Here is a 12770-nt window from a genome sequence, read left to right on the forward strand (position 1 = left end):
TCTTCTGTGTAATCTTGCCATCTCTTCTTAATATCTTTTGCATCTGTTTGGTCCATACCATTTCTGTCCTTTATTGTGCCCATCTTTGCATGAAATGTTCCCTTGGTATCTCTAATTTTCTCGAAGAGATCTCTAGTCTTTCGCATTCTGTTGTTTTCCTCTATTTCTTTGCACTGATCACTGAGGAAGGCTTTCTTATCTTTCCTTGCTGTTCTTTGGAACCCTGCGTTCAGATAAGTATATCTTTCCTTTTCTCCTTGCCTTTCACTTCTCTTCTTTTCTGAGATATTTGTAAGGCCTCCTCACATAACCATTTTGCCTTTTTGCATTTCTTTTTCTTGGGGATGGTTTTGATCACTGTCTCCTGTATAATGTTACAAACCTCCGTCCATAGTTCTTTAGGCACTCTGTCTATCAGATCCAATCCCTTGAATCTACTTCTCACTTCCACTGTATAATCGTAAGGGATTTGATTTAGGTCATACCTGAATGGTCTAGTGGTTTTCCCTTCTTTTTTCAATTAAAGTCGAATTTTGAAGGAGTTTTGATCTGAGCATGAGTGAAAAAGAGAACTATCTCGAACACCCATCTCTTCTGTCAATATTCCAATTATTTTGAAATCAGACTTAACACAAGATTCTCACCACTTTTTCCTTGGAGTCTTAAAACAAAGGAGAAGTGGCCCCAATAGTGGGACCTTCCTTGAGGTCCTGGCAGGGCTGATGGGCAAGGGGGCCGAGGGGTCTGACTGTTCGTGGGCAGACCTTTGGAGTCCTGCTGTCCCCAAGCACATGACTGTTGTGGTGGGGGTGACTGCAGCTGGGGCGCCCTGGAGTGCCTGGCCTTATAGGCTGTCTTCCTGGAGGGCAGGGGGACATCCTGCATGGGGGTACTCCCATGCAGATACGGTGGGGCTTCAGGCAGGGTGGGGGTCCAGGGCACCAGATACAGCATGGGGGGTGAGGTCAGAGGGGGTCCGTGGGGCCTGGGGCGTGGGGGCTCTGCTCACCTGGCCTCTGTCAAAGCAGCCACGCAGCCCCTCCAGCCTGACTCTACCATGGGGACTCCCTGTGAAAGGGGGCCATTTTCTGAGCAGGAGGCAGGAGACCTCTGAGGACGGTGTCCCAGGGCTGGGTGGACTAGCAGGGCCTCTCAGCTGCATGAGCACGGGCGGGAGGGAGGTGGCCACAGCCCCAGGTTGGGGGCCTTGTTTCCTGAGCTCAAGTCCTCTCCGTGGAGCCAGGCTGGCCCCCTGACTTTCGCTCCCCCCACAGGCTTCCACCTGTCCCACAAGGTCACCAGTGTGGTCCCTGAGAGTGCCCTGCTCATCGTGCTGGGCCTGCTGCTGGGCGGCATTGTCCTGGCAGCCGACCACATCGCCTCCTTCTCACTCACGCCAACGGTGTTCTTCTTCTACCTGTTGCCGCCCATCGTGCTGGACGCCGGCTACTTCATGCCCAACCGGCTCTTCTTTGGCAACCTGGGCACCATCTTGCTGTACGCGGTCATCGGCACCGTGTGGAACGCGGCCACCACTGGGCTGTCCCTCTACGGTGTCTTCCTCAGTGGCCTGATGGGTGAGTGGGTACCACCACCCGCCCACGGGTGGGGTGCTCTTGGAGGGTCCTGGGGGTCCTCGGGGTAGGCTCCCAGAAGCTGCGTCTAATAAAGCACAAGACAAAGAACACAGACTTAAAAGGAGAGTGAGTGTAGGGGTCATTCAGAGATGTCACCAGTGGCCACTTAACCCTCCTGGGTTTTAATTCATCAACAGCCAGTCCACGCCCATCCTCAGGCCGAGGCATGTGTCCTGCTTGGGAATGAAGTCTGGTCCGACCAGGTTGGCTGGTGGGTGGGGTGTTGGGAACGAGCCGGCTGCTGTCCCTCCCCCTTGACAGGGAGGTCGGGTCCAGCCTCAGACCCAGGGAAGGAGGAGGCGACCTCTGGCAGAGGGCAACACCTGAGCCCCACACCCATGGAGCCCAGGTAAACCTGCCCCTGCGCAGAAGGTTGGGTATCGTTTCTACTCAATCCGGCGGGGAGAAGGCGGGCAAGCCTCTCCTCCATCATGTGGGATCTGTGTCTGCGGCTCTTCCCCTGCCTGTGTTTCCTGCCAGTTGGTTACTAACCTCAGCCCTGGCGTACCTCTGAGGTGCACCCCACCCACCTGGGAGTCGGTCATTATCCACCCGGGAAATGAGCAGGTGGGGCCCTGCTCACTAAGGCCGAGGATACGTGCCGAATGGCACGGCCCTGAACTCAGCCTGGTTCCCATGTGCCTCTGGGCTCCACGGGCTGAGCTCCCGGTGTTGGGGGTGACAAGGGAGGTGGGGGTGCTGGCACCTCCCTGGGCAGCAGTCTCGGCTCAGCTTTGGCCTCAAACACTTCCACCAGCTGAACCAGACAAGGGACAGGCCCTCTGACAGAAGAGCATGCACTCCCAGCACTCCCAGTGGGGCTCACGACCTCCCTTGAAATCACAGTGACAAAGAAGACACATTGAGAAACACATTGAGGGCTAAGGCACCCCATCTGCAGGAGTCACCTAGGACTTTGTCCTCACCTCTGGACAGTGCGGGCTTCCTCAAGTCCCCACAGCCATCCAGCACCACCCCCAAGCCCAGCCATGGAAGCCCTGCAAGGCTGGCGTAATGCCAAACACACCTGGCCAGTTCTCCCCAACGCCCGGGCCACAGGGGCCACGCAGGTGACATTAGACTGCCATCCCTGGTGGAGCCCTCAGGTAGTTGGGACAGCCTAAGGCCACTTCTGGCCCCCAGGCCCAAGGGAACGTTCTGGGGTTTGGCTCCCTGAGGGGCCACAGCCGTCTGAGGCCTGTGCTCCGTCCTTGGGATGGAGTGGTCACGGCTGGGTGTCAGCCAACGTCATGGAGCAGGGCAGCACCCAGGGGACACCCGGAGCCCGGCCCTGCAGCCGGTGGACAGGGATTGGTCTCTGCTGTCAGCCCGCTCCCGGCTCTGAGGTCTGCCCCAAGGCTGGGGCACACCGCCAAGGAAGGGTCAGCCTGGGTGGCCACAGGTGGGCCAGGCAGCAGACGTCCTAGGGGCATCTGGGCACAGCAGCCCAGCACCCAGAAACCCCGGGCCACCAAGAGGCCCCACGGGTGGGCAAGGCTGAAGAGGGGGAGGGTCCTGGAACACGCAGTCCAGCAGCCGTTGAGCCCACAGTCCCGTCCCTGGGACCTTCCTGGCAGGGCCGGTGCAGGGAGGACTGGCCCTCCAGGGAGGAGGGATCCCCCTGACGGTCCACTCGTCTTGCAGGAGACCTGAACATCGGGCTATTGGACTTCCTCCTGTTCGGCAGCCTGATCGCCGCTGTGGACCCGGTGGCTGTGCTGGCCGTGTTTGAGGAGGTGCACGTCAACGAGGTGCTGTTCATCATCGTCTTTGGGGAGTCCCTGCTCAACGACGCTGTCACCGTGGTGAGTGCCCAGCAGGATGCACCTCCCGGTCCTGCTTCAGGGTCTCACTGCTGGCATCCCAGCTTCAGCTGCAGACCGGGTGTCTGCCCTTGACTGTGGAGTTGTGGGTGATCACGGTGTCATGGAGATCAAGGAGGGGAACTCAGCCAGGCCCAGTGTGCCCGCGGCCTGAAGGTTGGCGGTCCATGTCGGCTCTGGGTAGCCCAGAGAAAAGGGCAGCCTGTCCGGATATCAGAGGCCATCCTCCCCACGCTGGCCATGGGCTTTGGAGCAGTGCGGTCCCAGGGGCAGCACAGAGGGCCGGTCAGCGGTGTGGCTGAGCACCTGCCTGGGGTCTCCTCAGCCCTGCCGGTTCGCAGACTTAGTGGGCGTCCAGTCTCCTCTTTGCTCTAAAAGCCCTTCAGCCTCCACGTCCCATAAACGCGTGAACTTCTGCTCAAGCCAGGAAGCTCCTCCCTGGCTCCTATGAGGCTCGTCTTCCTTACGAAGGAGGAAGCGGGAGAAGCAGGGCGCTGTGCTCTGCTCCCCCAATCTTCACAGCTGTGGCATCCCTCCCACACAGTCCCCATGCAGCAACACCACCAGATTTCCTTCCATAAACACAGCTTTGCGATCTGTCCCGTGAGGGCCTTCTCCCCCCTGGAGAGCACAGACCTGGAGACACAGAAACATTTCTTCCCAAGGGCCCCACAGCCCCCCGACCCGGGTCGCCCCCAGGCCCCTCCCCTGGACATGGAGCCAGTGCATCCTTCAGGAGCTTTGCTCAGAGCACAGCGGGCACCTCCCACACACACAGCCCCGCAGCCTTGGATGAGGTGTTTGGCATTTATCGCCACGTCATAGCAGGATGAGGTTTGAATGTCAACAGGCAAAGATGCCAGGGGTGCCTCCCCACTGACGGGGGCCACATAACGGCAAAGTCACTGCAAATGAAACTCTGGGTGTGTCTTGGGAAGCAAACTAAAGATCATCACAGCAGGCTGGCTTTGTGGCCGCCCTGCTTCACTGAGGGCGGGAAAGGCCAGGTTTTCTCTGAGAGTTCTTGTTCCTCCCAGACTGTCCTCCCGCCCCAGACCCCACACTACTGCCCCAGATGAGTTTCCCCCAGCGGTTTTCAGTTTCCCTTCAGATTGCTGCCATGGTCTCCTCACTCGGCCCAAGTCTCACTAGGCCTGGGGCCCAAGACGGGGAGGAGTCAGTGCTGACCGCAGGCTGACGGGGTCCTGTCTGTCTCTGTCCCCGCAGGTCCTGTACAACGTGTTTGAATCTTTTGTGACGCTGGGTGGTGACAAGGTGACCGGCGTGGATTGCGTGAAAGGAATAGGTGTGTGGCTGGCGGGTTGTGTTCCAGCGGGGAGCCAGGGCCAGTGTCTTCTCCGGAACATGGACCCCATGGGGCAGCATCTGTGCCAGGCTGGAACCCATAGCCTGTGCAGGGAAACATGCTTCCATTTCAAAGTCTCGGTGACAGGCCCCCTCCCTCCCCGGCAGGTTCCACTAATCTGGTTTCCCAGGCCCCAGCCACCCTGGGCGGCGAGGATCATTGCCCCCACAGACCCACGGGAGGACGTGGATCCTGTTTCCGGGGTCCTGGGAATCCCTCTGGGCAGGGACAGTTACAGATGGCATTCCTGGGAGCCCAGAGCCTGGTCCTTGCTGTCAACCCCCCACCAATGCTCCTGGTCTCAGCACTGCCCCCGCGGTGGGGCAGCTGGGCCTCGTTTGGTGCAGTGCTCTCCCCTCCCCGTGGAGCCAGAGCTTCTGTCCGCTGAAAGAATCAGCCTCTTGTTTGCTGAGCTGCTGGTGCCTCTGGGGTCACCCGGGACCTCAATGGGGAACGGTCAGTCAGTCAGGCCAGCTCGCCCACGCCGCAGCCACAGAGGGCCGCTCAGAGGCCAGCAGCACTCCTTGTCCTTGCAGTGTCCTTCTTCGTGGTGAGCCTGGGGGGCACGCTGGTGGGCATCGTGTTCGCCTTCCTGCTCTCCCTGGTGACACGCTTCACCAAGCACGTGCGCATCATCGAGCCTGGCTTTGTGTTTGTCCTCTCCTACCTGTCCTACCTCACGTCTGAGATGCTGTCCCTGTCGGCCATCCTGGCGTGAGTGCCCCCTCACTGGCCCGCCACCCACCAGCCGCTGCGTGCCCGGCGGACCTGCCCAGGGGAGGCCTGGCCACTTCCCCGGGCGGGCGGGAACTCCCTATGGGGGAGAAGAATTTGATCTATTTAGTCTTTTAATTAAGGAGTTGGCGTCTTCATAGAGCGGTCCAGGGGCTGCAGCGCCTGCTCTGCCCCCACACAGCCCTTCCCAGGGCTCTGACCCTCAGAGCTGCCCCCCTTCCCTCCAGTGTGGGACCCAGGCCCCCAGAGGCCCACAAACAGTGTCAGGGTAGCCAGTCCAGGGCACCAAGGCCCTAGGAGGAGCCCTGTGCTCACAAAGAGGAGTGCTGATGAGTAGCAGGGGATGCTTGCCCCGGATGCAGGGGCCCCAGGGTGCTGCCTTCCGGGAGACGGGCTTGAGCCCCACGGGGTCTGGTGGGAGCTTAGCCCTGGCCTGAGCGCTCATGGCAGGCTGTCCTATGTGCAGCATCACCTTCTGTGGCATCTGCTGTCAGAAGTACGTGAAGGCCAACATCTCAGAGCAGTCAGCCACCACCGTGCGCTACACCATGAAGATGCTGGCCAGTGGGGCCGAGACCATCATCTTCATGTTCCTGGGCATCTCGGCTGTGGACCCTCTCATCTGGAAGTGGAACACAGCCTTCGTGCTCCTGACACTGCTCTTCATCTCCGTGTACAGGGCCATAGGTGAGGGTGTGCAGAGCATGGGGGGTGACGGAAGGACAATAGGGAATGATGGGGGGATGATGATGATGGGCGGATGAGGGGACGAAAGGAGGGTGATGAGCATAGTGGGGACAATGAGGGGGATGATGAGGATGATGGAGGGTGATGGGGATGGGGGGACGATGGAGGGTGACAGAGGGGTGAAGGGACATAGTCAGCCAACAGCAGGGATTGGCCACGGGGAGTCTGCAGAACCAGGGACACACATTGGCCCCCAGCCCCCAGCCCTATAGCACAGTGAATGACAGGTTCAGGAGACCTTGGGGAACCTAAGGCTGGCCAGGACATTGGTCACCCTCAGTGAATGGACAGGCCTTCTCAGTCTTATAGCCTCATCACTGAAATAAGACCATCTTGAGGTACAAGTGGAAGATTCCAGAAGCCAGGGGAACCCATGTGGCTTCCCACTGACTTATTCTGGATGTGGTCACTTGGGGACAGTGTCAGTCACCATGGCACATGAGAGGCAGGAGCCCCTGCGGCCCCACCCAGCCCTGGTCCCTGGTCCCTGGTCCCTGGTGTGCAGTGCTGACCCAGGGCTGGGGAGGGGAGAAGGCAGTCGGGTGACCCCCACCTACTCTGGCTGCAGTCGCTGGACTGAGGGCTCAGGGAAACAGAGGCCCTGTGGTTGGGTGGCCTCTTGTCCTGGAGCTGCTGGGCAGTCACATACATGGTCACACTGAGACCTAGGAATTTCCAGAGCAGCTGGAGCACAGCTTGGGGTGCAGAGGCAGGTGGGGGCCCAGAGAGCTCCAAAGAGGACAAGGGACCTGTGGGCGGGGCTACGGTGGTGCCTGCTGGTCCAGCTCTCTTGCTTGCTCGCTCGTGGGAGGAGGCAGCTTCCCAGTGTGACTCCTCCCCCACTGCGGCTGCAGGGGGTGATGGCAGGGACAGAGGTGCTGCATCTCCCCCCAAGTGCTGAGTGCACGCTGCACCCCACAGGGGTCATCCTGCAGACCTGGATTCTGAATCGGTACCGGATGGTGCAGCTGGAGATCATAGACCAGGTGGTCATGTGCTATGGCGGCCTCCGAGGAGCTGTGGCCTATGCCCTGGTGGTCCTCCTGGACGAGAACAAGGTCAAGGAGAAGAACCTGTTTGTCAGCACCACCATCATTGTCATCTTCTTCACCGTCATCTTCCAGGTACAGGTGGTGGAGAGGCCTCACCCTCCCAGGTGCCAGGCCTAACTGGGTTGATAATTTTAGTAACTAGGTGCAGTTTTGTAGGTTTTCATGTGGCCCCACAGGAGGTACAGCACGATTTGGCCTCGAAACCTCCTTCCTTGGCCGTTGCTGGTTAACAGAGCCCCAGTTAATGTTTCATTGACCAGGAAGGAAAGGGCCCCGCTTTGCCTGGCTCTTGGCTACTCTAAGGAGCTGGCCAGGGGCGTCCAAGGACGTCCAGTGACCCGCAGGTGGCAGGGCCTCCTCTGCCAGGAGGTGGGCACAGATCATCTGGGTCCTGGCCAAGGGGTGGCCCCTTCTGCCCCTTTGGGTTAGGTGGGCTCGGGATCAGTGGGCCACAGTGGGGTGTGGGTCTGGGGTGAGGCCTGGCCCAGCCTCAGGGTCAGGGTGCCTATCTTCCAGGGCCTGACCATCAAGCCCCTGGTGCAGTGGCTGAAGGTGAAGAGAAGTGAACAGCGAGACCCCAAGCTCAACGAGAAGCTGCACGGCCGGGTAGGGAGAAGGGCCGAGGCAGGAGGGAGGAGAAGGAAGGGGCTGTCCAGGTGACGCTGACCCACTTGCCTCTCCTTCCAAAGGCTTTCGACCACATCCTCTCGGCCATCGAGGACATATCAGGGCAAATTGGACACAATTATCTGAGAGATAAGTGAGTGGCTGCAGTGGCCCCTGACAAACTGAAACAGGAAAATTCAGAGGCACGTTCATCTCAGTTGTTAGTCCCCTTCTTCTTTAACCAGCGACTGTAGGACCCACAGGCTATAGAGCGAATCTCTGGCATCACCATGACCCTAACCCCACTGAGCCCCAGTGACCTCAGAATACTGCCCTCGGAGGACCCAGAGCCACTCACCACCTTGTTCAGGTCCCCGCTTCTCCCCTCCTGCCCCCGGGGTCCCCCCAAGCCCCTTCTCCTAAATACCTCTGCTTCTCCTCCTGGGACTCCCCTTCCGCCTTCCTGCCCCTGGAGCCCCTTAAACCCCTTCTCCTCCTAGAATCCTACTTCTCCTCCTGGGACCCCATTCCCCCCTTTAAATCCCCCCCTCCTCCCATCTTCCTACAGGGTTATGCAGTCAGAGGAAATCTGCATGACCGCATTACAGAAGAAGGTTAATCCCACTTTCACGCACACACCATGACCCTGCCCTCGGACAGGAAGGTAGAGTGGCCACAGGGCCGTGAGGCAGCGTTCAGCGGCACATGGAGGGTCATCTCTTTCACTTCAAAGCTTGCCTGTGTGGCTGTCACAGTAAATAGAAACTGAGTATCCCACCCAGCAGCTACAATGCTGTGTCCACCACGAGTCTGGATGTTGCTAGGGTTCCATCCCAGGGCTTCACCCAGACCCCGCCAAGTGCTGACCACTATTGGTTTGACCCACTCGTCCTCGCAGGTGGTCCAATTTTGATAGGAAATTCCTCAGCAAAATCCTCATGAGAAGGTCGGCTCAGAAGTCTCGAGATCGGATTCTGAACGTTTTCCACGAGCTCAACTTGAAGGATGCCATCAGCTACGTGGCCGAGGTATTGGCCGTCTCGTCTGCTCTTTTGTAGGAGTGTGGGGGGAGGGCGGGAAGAGGCGAGACAGACCCGTGTGTGGACAGTGCTGGGGTCTGCACCCTGAGGCCTGGGCAGGGATGGGGGCAGCTGGTGGGCGACACACGGTCTTCTTGTTGCCCCAGCTGCAGTTCACCTGAGCTCAAGGGCCCTCGGGCACCCTGAAAGTGGAGTTCACCACAGCTCCTGCTCTGCGGTGCTGGGTTGGAGGTCACAGACCCCAGTGAGCACAAGCTCCAGGCTCCAGCCGGGGCAAGTCCATGGGCGGAAGGCCTGTCTTCTGCACCTCCGACCAGCTGAGGAAGTTCAGAGCAGGAATCCCAGCCCCTCTGACCACAAGCCTTTGAGGCCTCGCTGCCTCCCTGGGGCTGGGAAGGTGGGTGGTGACCCCTGCTGGCTGCATCCTCTCCTGGGGACCCTCTATGGCTCCCAGTCCCCACTGGTGACAGGCTACCAGCAGGGCACCAGCCTCCCTTCCCCCCCTGCCGCCTGCCACCTTGGTGCCTATGATGCAGCCTGTGGGCTCCTCTGCACCGTGGTTGTGCCCGTGAGCAATGCCCACAGCACCAGCTTTGCCATAGCAGGTTGGCCCTCACCTGGCTGCCCTCCCCAGCTCCACCGTCTCCCTGGAGGGCCAGCTGCTCTCCTAGGGCACCTCACTCGGCAGCGTGACCTCCATGCCTGTGGACTCTGCTCTGCCTGGTTTTCGTCTGTCTCTGGAGGCTGGGGTTTTTCTTCTGGGGAAAACTAGGGCAGCTGGTTTGGAGCCCCCATGGGGACAGGGCCTCTTCTCCCATCCCGTGGGGATTCCCCACGCTTCCCAAAGCACCAAGTCCTTTGCACAAGCCTCTGTGAGCCTCCCAGCTCCAGCGAGGCCTCCGCCGTGGTTTCTGGGGTCTTGGCTCTCCCAGGTGCCTCGGGGTCAGTGAACAGCACCCCAGGGTGGGGCTCCCGGGGGCCAGGCCAGTGACTGACAAGGCCACCTCCTCTTGCAGGGAGAGCGCCGTGGGTCCCTGGCTTTCATCCGTTCCCCCAGCACAGACAACATGGTCAACGTGGACTTCAGCACCCCACGCCCCTCCACTGTGGAGGCCTCTGTCTCCTACCTCCTGTAGGTCCCCAGAGTCGCTGTGGGCCAAGCTCTTTCCAGGCTCCCCGACCAAGCCACAGGCATGGCCATTGGGCCTCTTGGGGCTGCCCACGAGGGAAACAGGGCCAGAGCCGGTGGCGTCTGTCACCTGTCGTGTCAGTTGGCTGGCTGGAGTGAGGCAGTAAGCCAGGGTCCAGCAGCCTACTTAAGGAGCGCCCCCTCCCCCACCACCAAAGACAGGGGTGCTGGTCCCAGATTCCAGGCCTCCAGCCTCTGTCCTGCCAGTGCAGGGCAGTTCTGGGCATCACTGCTGGTGCTTTGGAGGGGCAGGCACGCTGCGGGGTCAGTCTTAAACCGGAGGCGGAGACGGTCTCACGGGATGACCCCGGGCCCCAGAGGTGCAGGCGGGAGGGCAGGCGGTTGTGCCCGCTTGCTCACCAAGGCCCCCGCAGGAGGGAGAACGTCAGCGCTGTGCGCCTGGACATGCAGTCCCTGGAGCAGCGGCGGCAGAGCATCCGGGACGCGGAGGACATGATCACCCACCACACGCTGCAGCAGTACCTGTACAAGCCCCGGCAGGAGGTGGGTGTGCCCTCGCCAGAGCCGGCACCCCACCCGTCCTGCCCCAGGGCACAGCACGTCCCTACTTAGTGCAGGTTGCTCCTGGGAGACTAGGGGTTCAGGCCTGCATCCGGGGGCAGCCCAGGCCCTGCGGACACGACCAGCTCACCCTAACCACCCTGCCTCCCCCACCCCCCCTGCACAGTACAAACATCTCTACAGCCGGCACGGGCTGACCGCAGATGAGGACGAGAAGCAGGACACCGAGATCTTCCACAGGACCATGCGGAAGCGCCTGGAGTCCTTCAAGTCGGCCAAGCTGGGGATCAACCCCCACAAGAAGGCCGCTAAGCTGCTCAAGAGGGACCGTGCCCAGAAGCGGGTGAGAGGGCACACTTGGGCAGGCACTACCGAGGGGGCACCCTGGCGGCAGGGCAGAGGCCTCCCTGGGGTGGACAGGCAGATCAGACAGGACCCAGAGCTGTGAGCGGTTTCCTTCTGCTCCTCAGAGAAACAGCAGCATTCCCAATGGGAAACTGCCGATAGTGAGCTCCCTGCAGGACTTCACCATTAAGGAGAAAGGTAGGCTGGGCCATGGCTGGACGCTGGTCAGCAGGAGCTGAGGGGCACCTGAGGGCAGCCGGGTGCCGACAGCTGTACTTCCAGGAAGCCCGCCCCCTCAGCACCAGGGCCGTCCCCACAGGCTGCAGCCACTCTGGGGGCAGGGCCGCGACCTGGGCTTCCCATCCCCTTCCTCTGTGGCCCACCCCCTTCTCCAGTTGCCCCTGTCCCTCCTCGAGAAGACCGAGCGTGGTCCTCTCTGCCCAGCTCCATCGTGGTGTGGCCAGGTGGGCACCACGGTCCACTGAGCTGCCCAGAGGTGGGGGGGGGGGGGGGCGGGTGGCAGTGAACGGGTCCGGGGCAGCTGGTCAAGGGCTCGGACGAGGTCATCTGCGCTTCCAGCCTGTGCCCTTACGCTGTCCCTTCCCTGTCACCAGATTTGGAACTCTCAGACACTGAGGAAGCCCCCAACTATGATGATGAGATGAGTGGCGGGATCGAGTTCCTGGCAAACATCGCGCAGGACACAGCGACAGACTCCCCCTCAGGTGAGGGGGCACGGCTCTCCGCTACCCACAGGTGATCCCTGGCGGGAGGCCCAGGCGGTGTGCGGGCACAGGCAGAGGCCTCCGCTCTGAGAGAGGAGAGCGAGAGCCGGCGCAGGGCCTGAACCCCAGAGGCCCGAGACCTTCCAGGTGACCTTCCGTGTGGCCGAGGACGAGCTGCTGTCTGACCCAGGGCCGCTGCCTCCCTCTCTGCCCTTCCGGTGAGCGAGGGAAGCTGACGACCGCCGCCCTCTCTCCTAGGAATTGACAACCCTGCGTTTTCCCCGGAGGAGAGCCCGGGCGTCCTCTCTGGGGTGCCGCCCTGGCTGTGTCCCGGGGAGGCAGTGGTGCCCTCCCAGAGGGCCCGCCTGCAGATCCCCCACTCCCCCGGCAACTTCCACCGCCTGGCGCCCTTCCGCCTCAGCGGCAAGTCCGTGGACTCGTTCCTGCTGGCCGACGGCCCCGAGGAGCAGCCGCACGCCGCCCCGCCCGAGTCCACACACATGTAACTGGCCCGCCGGCCCCCGCTCTGTCCCCCGCTCCTCTCAGCGCCGCCTCAGCCCCGCGCGTCGCTCTCTCAACCGCCGCCTCCGCTTCACTCTGCTCTCACCAGCCTCAGCCTCTCTTCCAGCCGCGCTTCTTTCTTCAGGAGCATCTGACTTCCTGCTTCTCCCGCGAGCGGGGGGCGGGGCGTCCCCGCTGAGTGAGGGTCCCTCTGTGTGAGGGTCCCGCTGTGTGAGGGTGTGAGGTCCGCACTATGTGAGGATGTGAGGGTCCCGCTGAGTGAGGGTGTGAGGGTCCCGCTGACAGAGGGTCCCCGCTGAGTGAGGGTCCTCGCTGTGTGAGGGTCGCCTGTTCCGGGCTGTCGGTTAGGAGAGCGCTGGCTCGGGGACCCTGGCACCGAAGGGCACGAGCTTTTCTCCCTCAAGGCCCGCGGCCCCGGAAAGCCCGGAGGAAGCGGGCTCGGCAGACACCCTCACTCGGAG

General features: G+C 61.2%; 1 protein-coding gene and 1 long non-coding RNA gene across 3 annotated transcripts in view; one reads left to right on the top strand and one right to left on the bottom strand.

Annotated features, from left to right (window-relative positions):
- The window catches only part of SLC9A3 (solute carrier family 9 member A3), a 38151-nt gene that overhangs the window by 22169 nt on the left and 3212 nt on the right, over positions 1-12770 (top strand). Inside the window, exons 2-16 of one of the 2 annotated variants that reach the window (NM_001192154.2) lie at positions 1275-1577; positions 3282-3442; positions 4688-4766; positions 5363-5540; positions 6028-6248; positions 7230-7432; positions 7877-7966; positions 8050-8120; positions 8865-8994; positions 10023-10138; positions 10570-10699; positions 10884-11060; positions 11188-11260; positions 11677-11787; positions 12046-12289. In NM_001192154.2, the coding sequence (NP_001179083.1) occupies positions 1275-1577; positions 3282-3442; positions 4688-4766; positions 5363-5540; positions 6028-6248; positions 7230-7432; positions 7877-7966; positions 8050-8120; positions 8865-8994; positions 10023-10138; positions 10570-10699; positions 10884-11060; positions 11188-11260; positions 11677-11787; positions 12046-12289 (2287 nt within the window). Of the gene's footprint in view, positions 1-1274; positions 1578-3281; positions 3443-4687; positions 4767-5362; positions 5541-6027; positions 6249-7229; positions 7433-7876; positions 7967-8049; positions 8121-8864; positions 8995-10022; positions 10139-10569; positions 10700-10883; positions 11061-11187; positions 11261-11676; positions 11788-12045; positions 12290-12770 lie in introns of those variants that run through there. The other variant, XM_059878675.1, reaches the window with a different exon arrangement.
- Positions 574-7230, bottom strand: LOC132343263 (uncharacterized). The gene is made up of 2 exons (XR_009492026.1): positions 6866-7230; positions 574-6183 (listed from the first exon to the last, which is right to left on the bottom strand). It is a non-coding gene; the product is annotated as an uncharacterized lncRNA (long non-coding RNA).

Source organism: Bos taurus, chromosome 20, assembly GCF_002263795.3.
Source record: "Bos taurus isolate L1 Dominette 01449 registration number 42190680 breed Hereford chromosome 20, ARS-UCD2.0, whole genome shotgun sequence".
Taxonomy (NCBI): Eukaryota; Metazoa; Chordata; class Mammalia; order Artiodactyla; family Bovidae; genus Bos; species Bos taurus.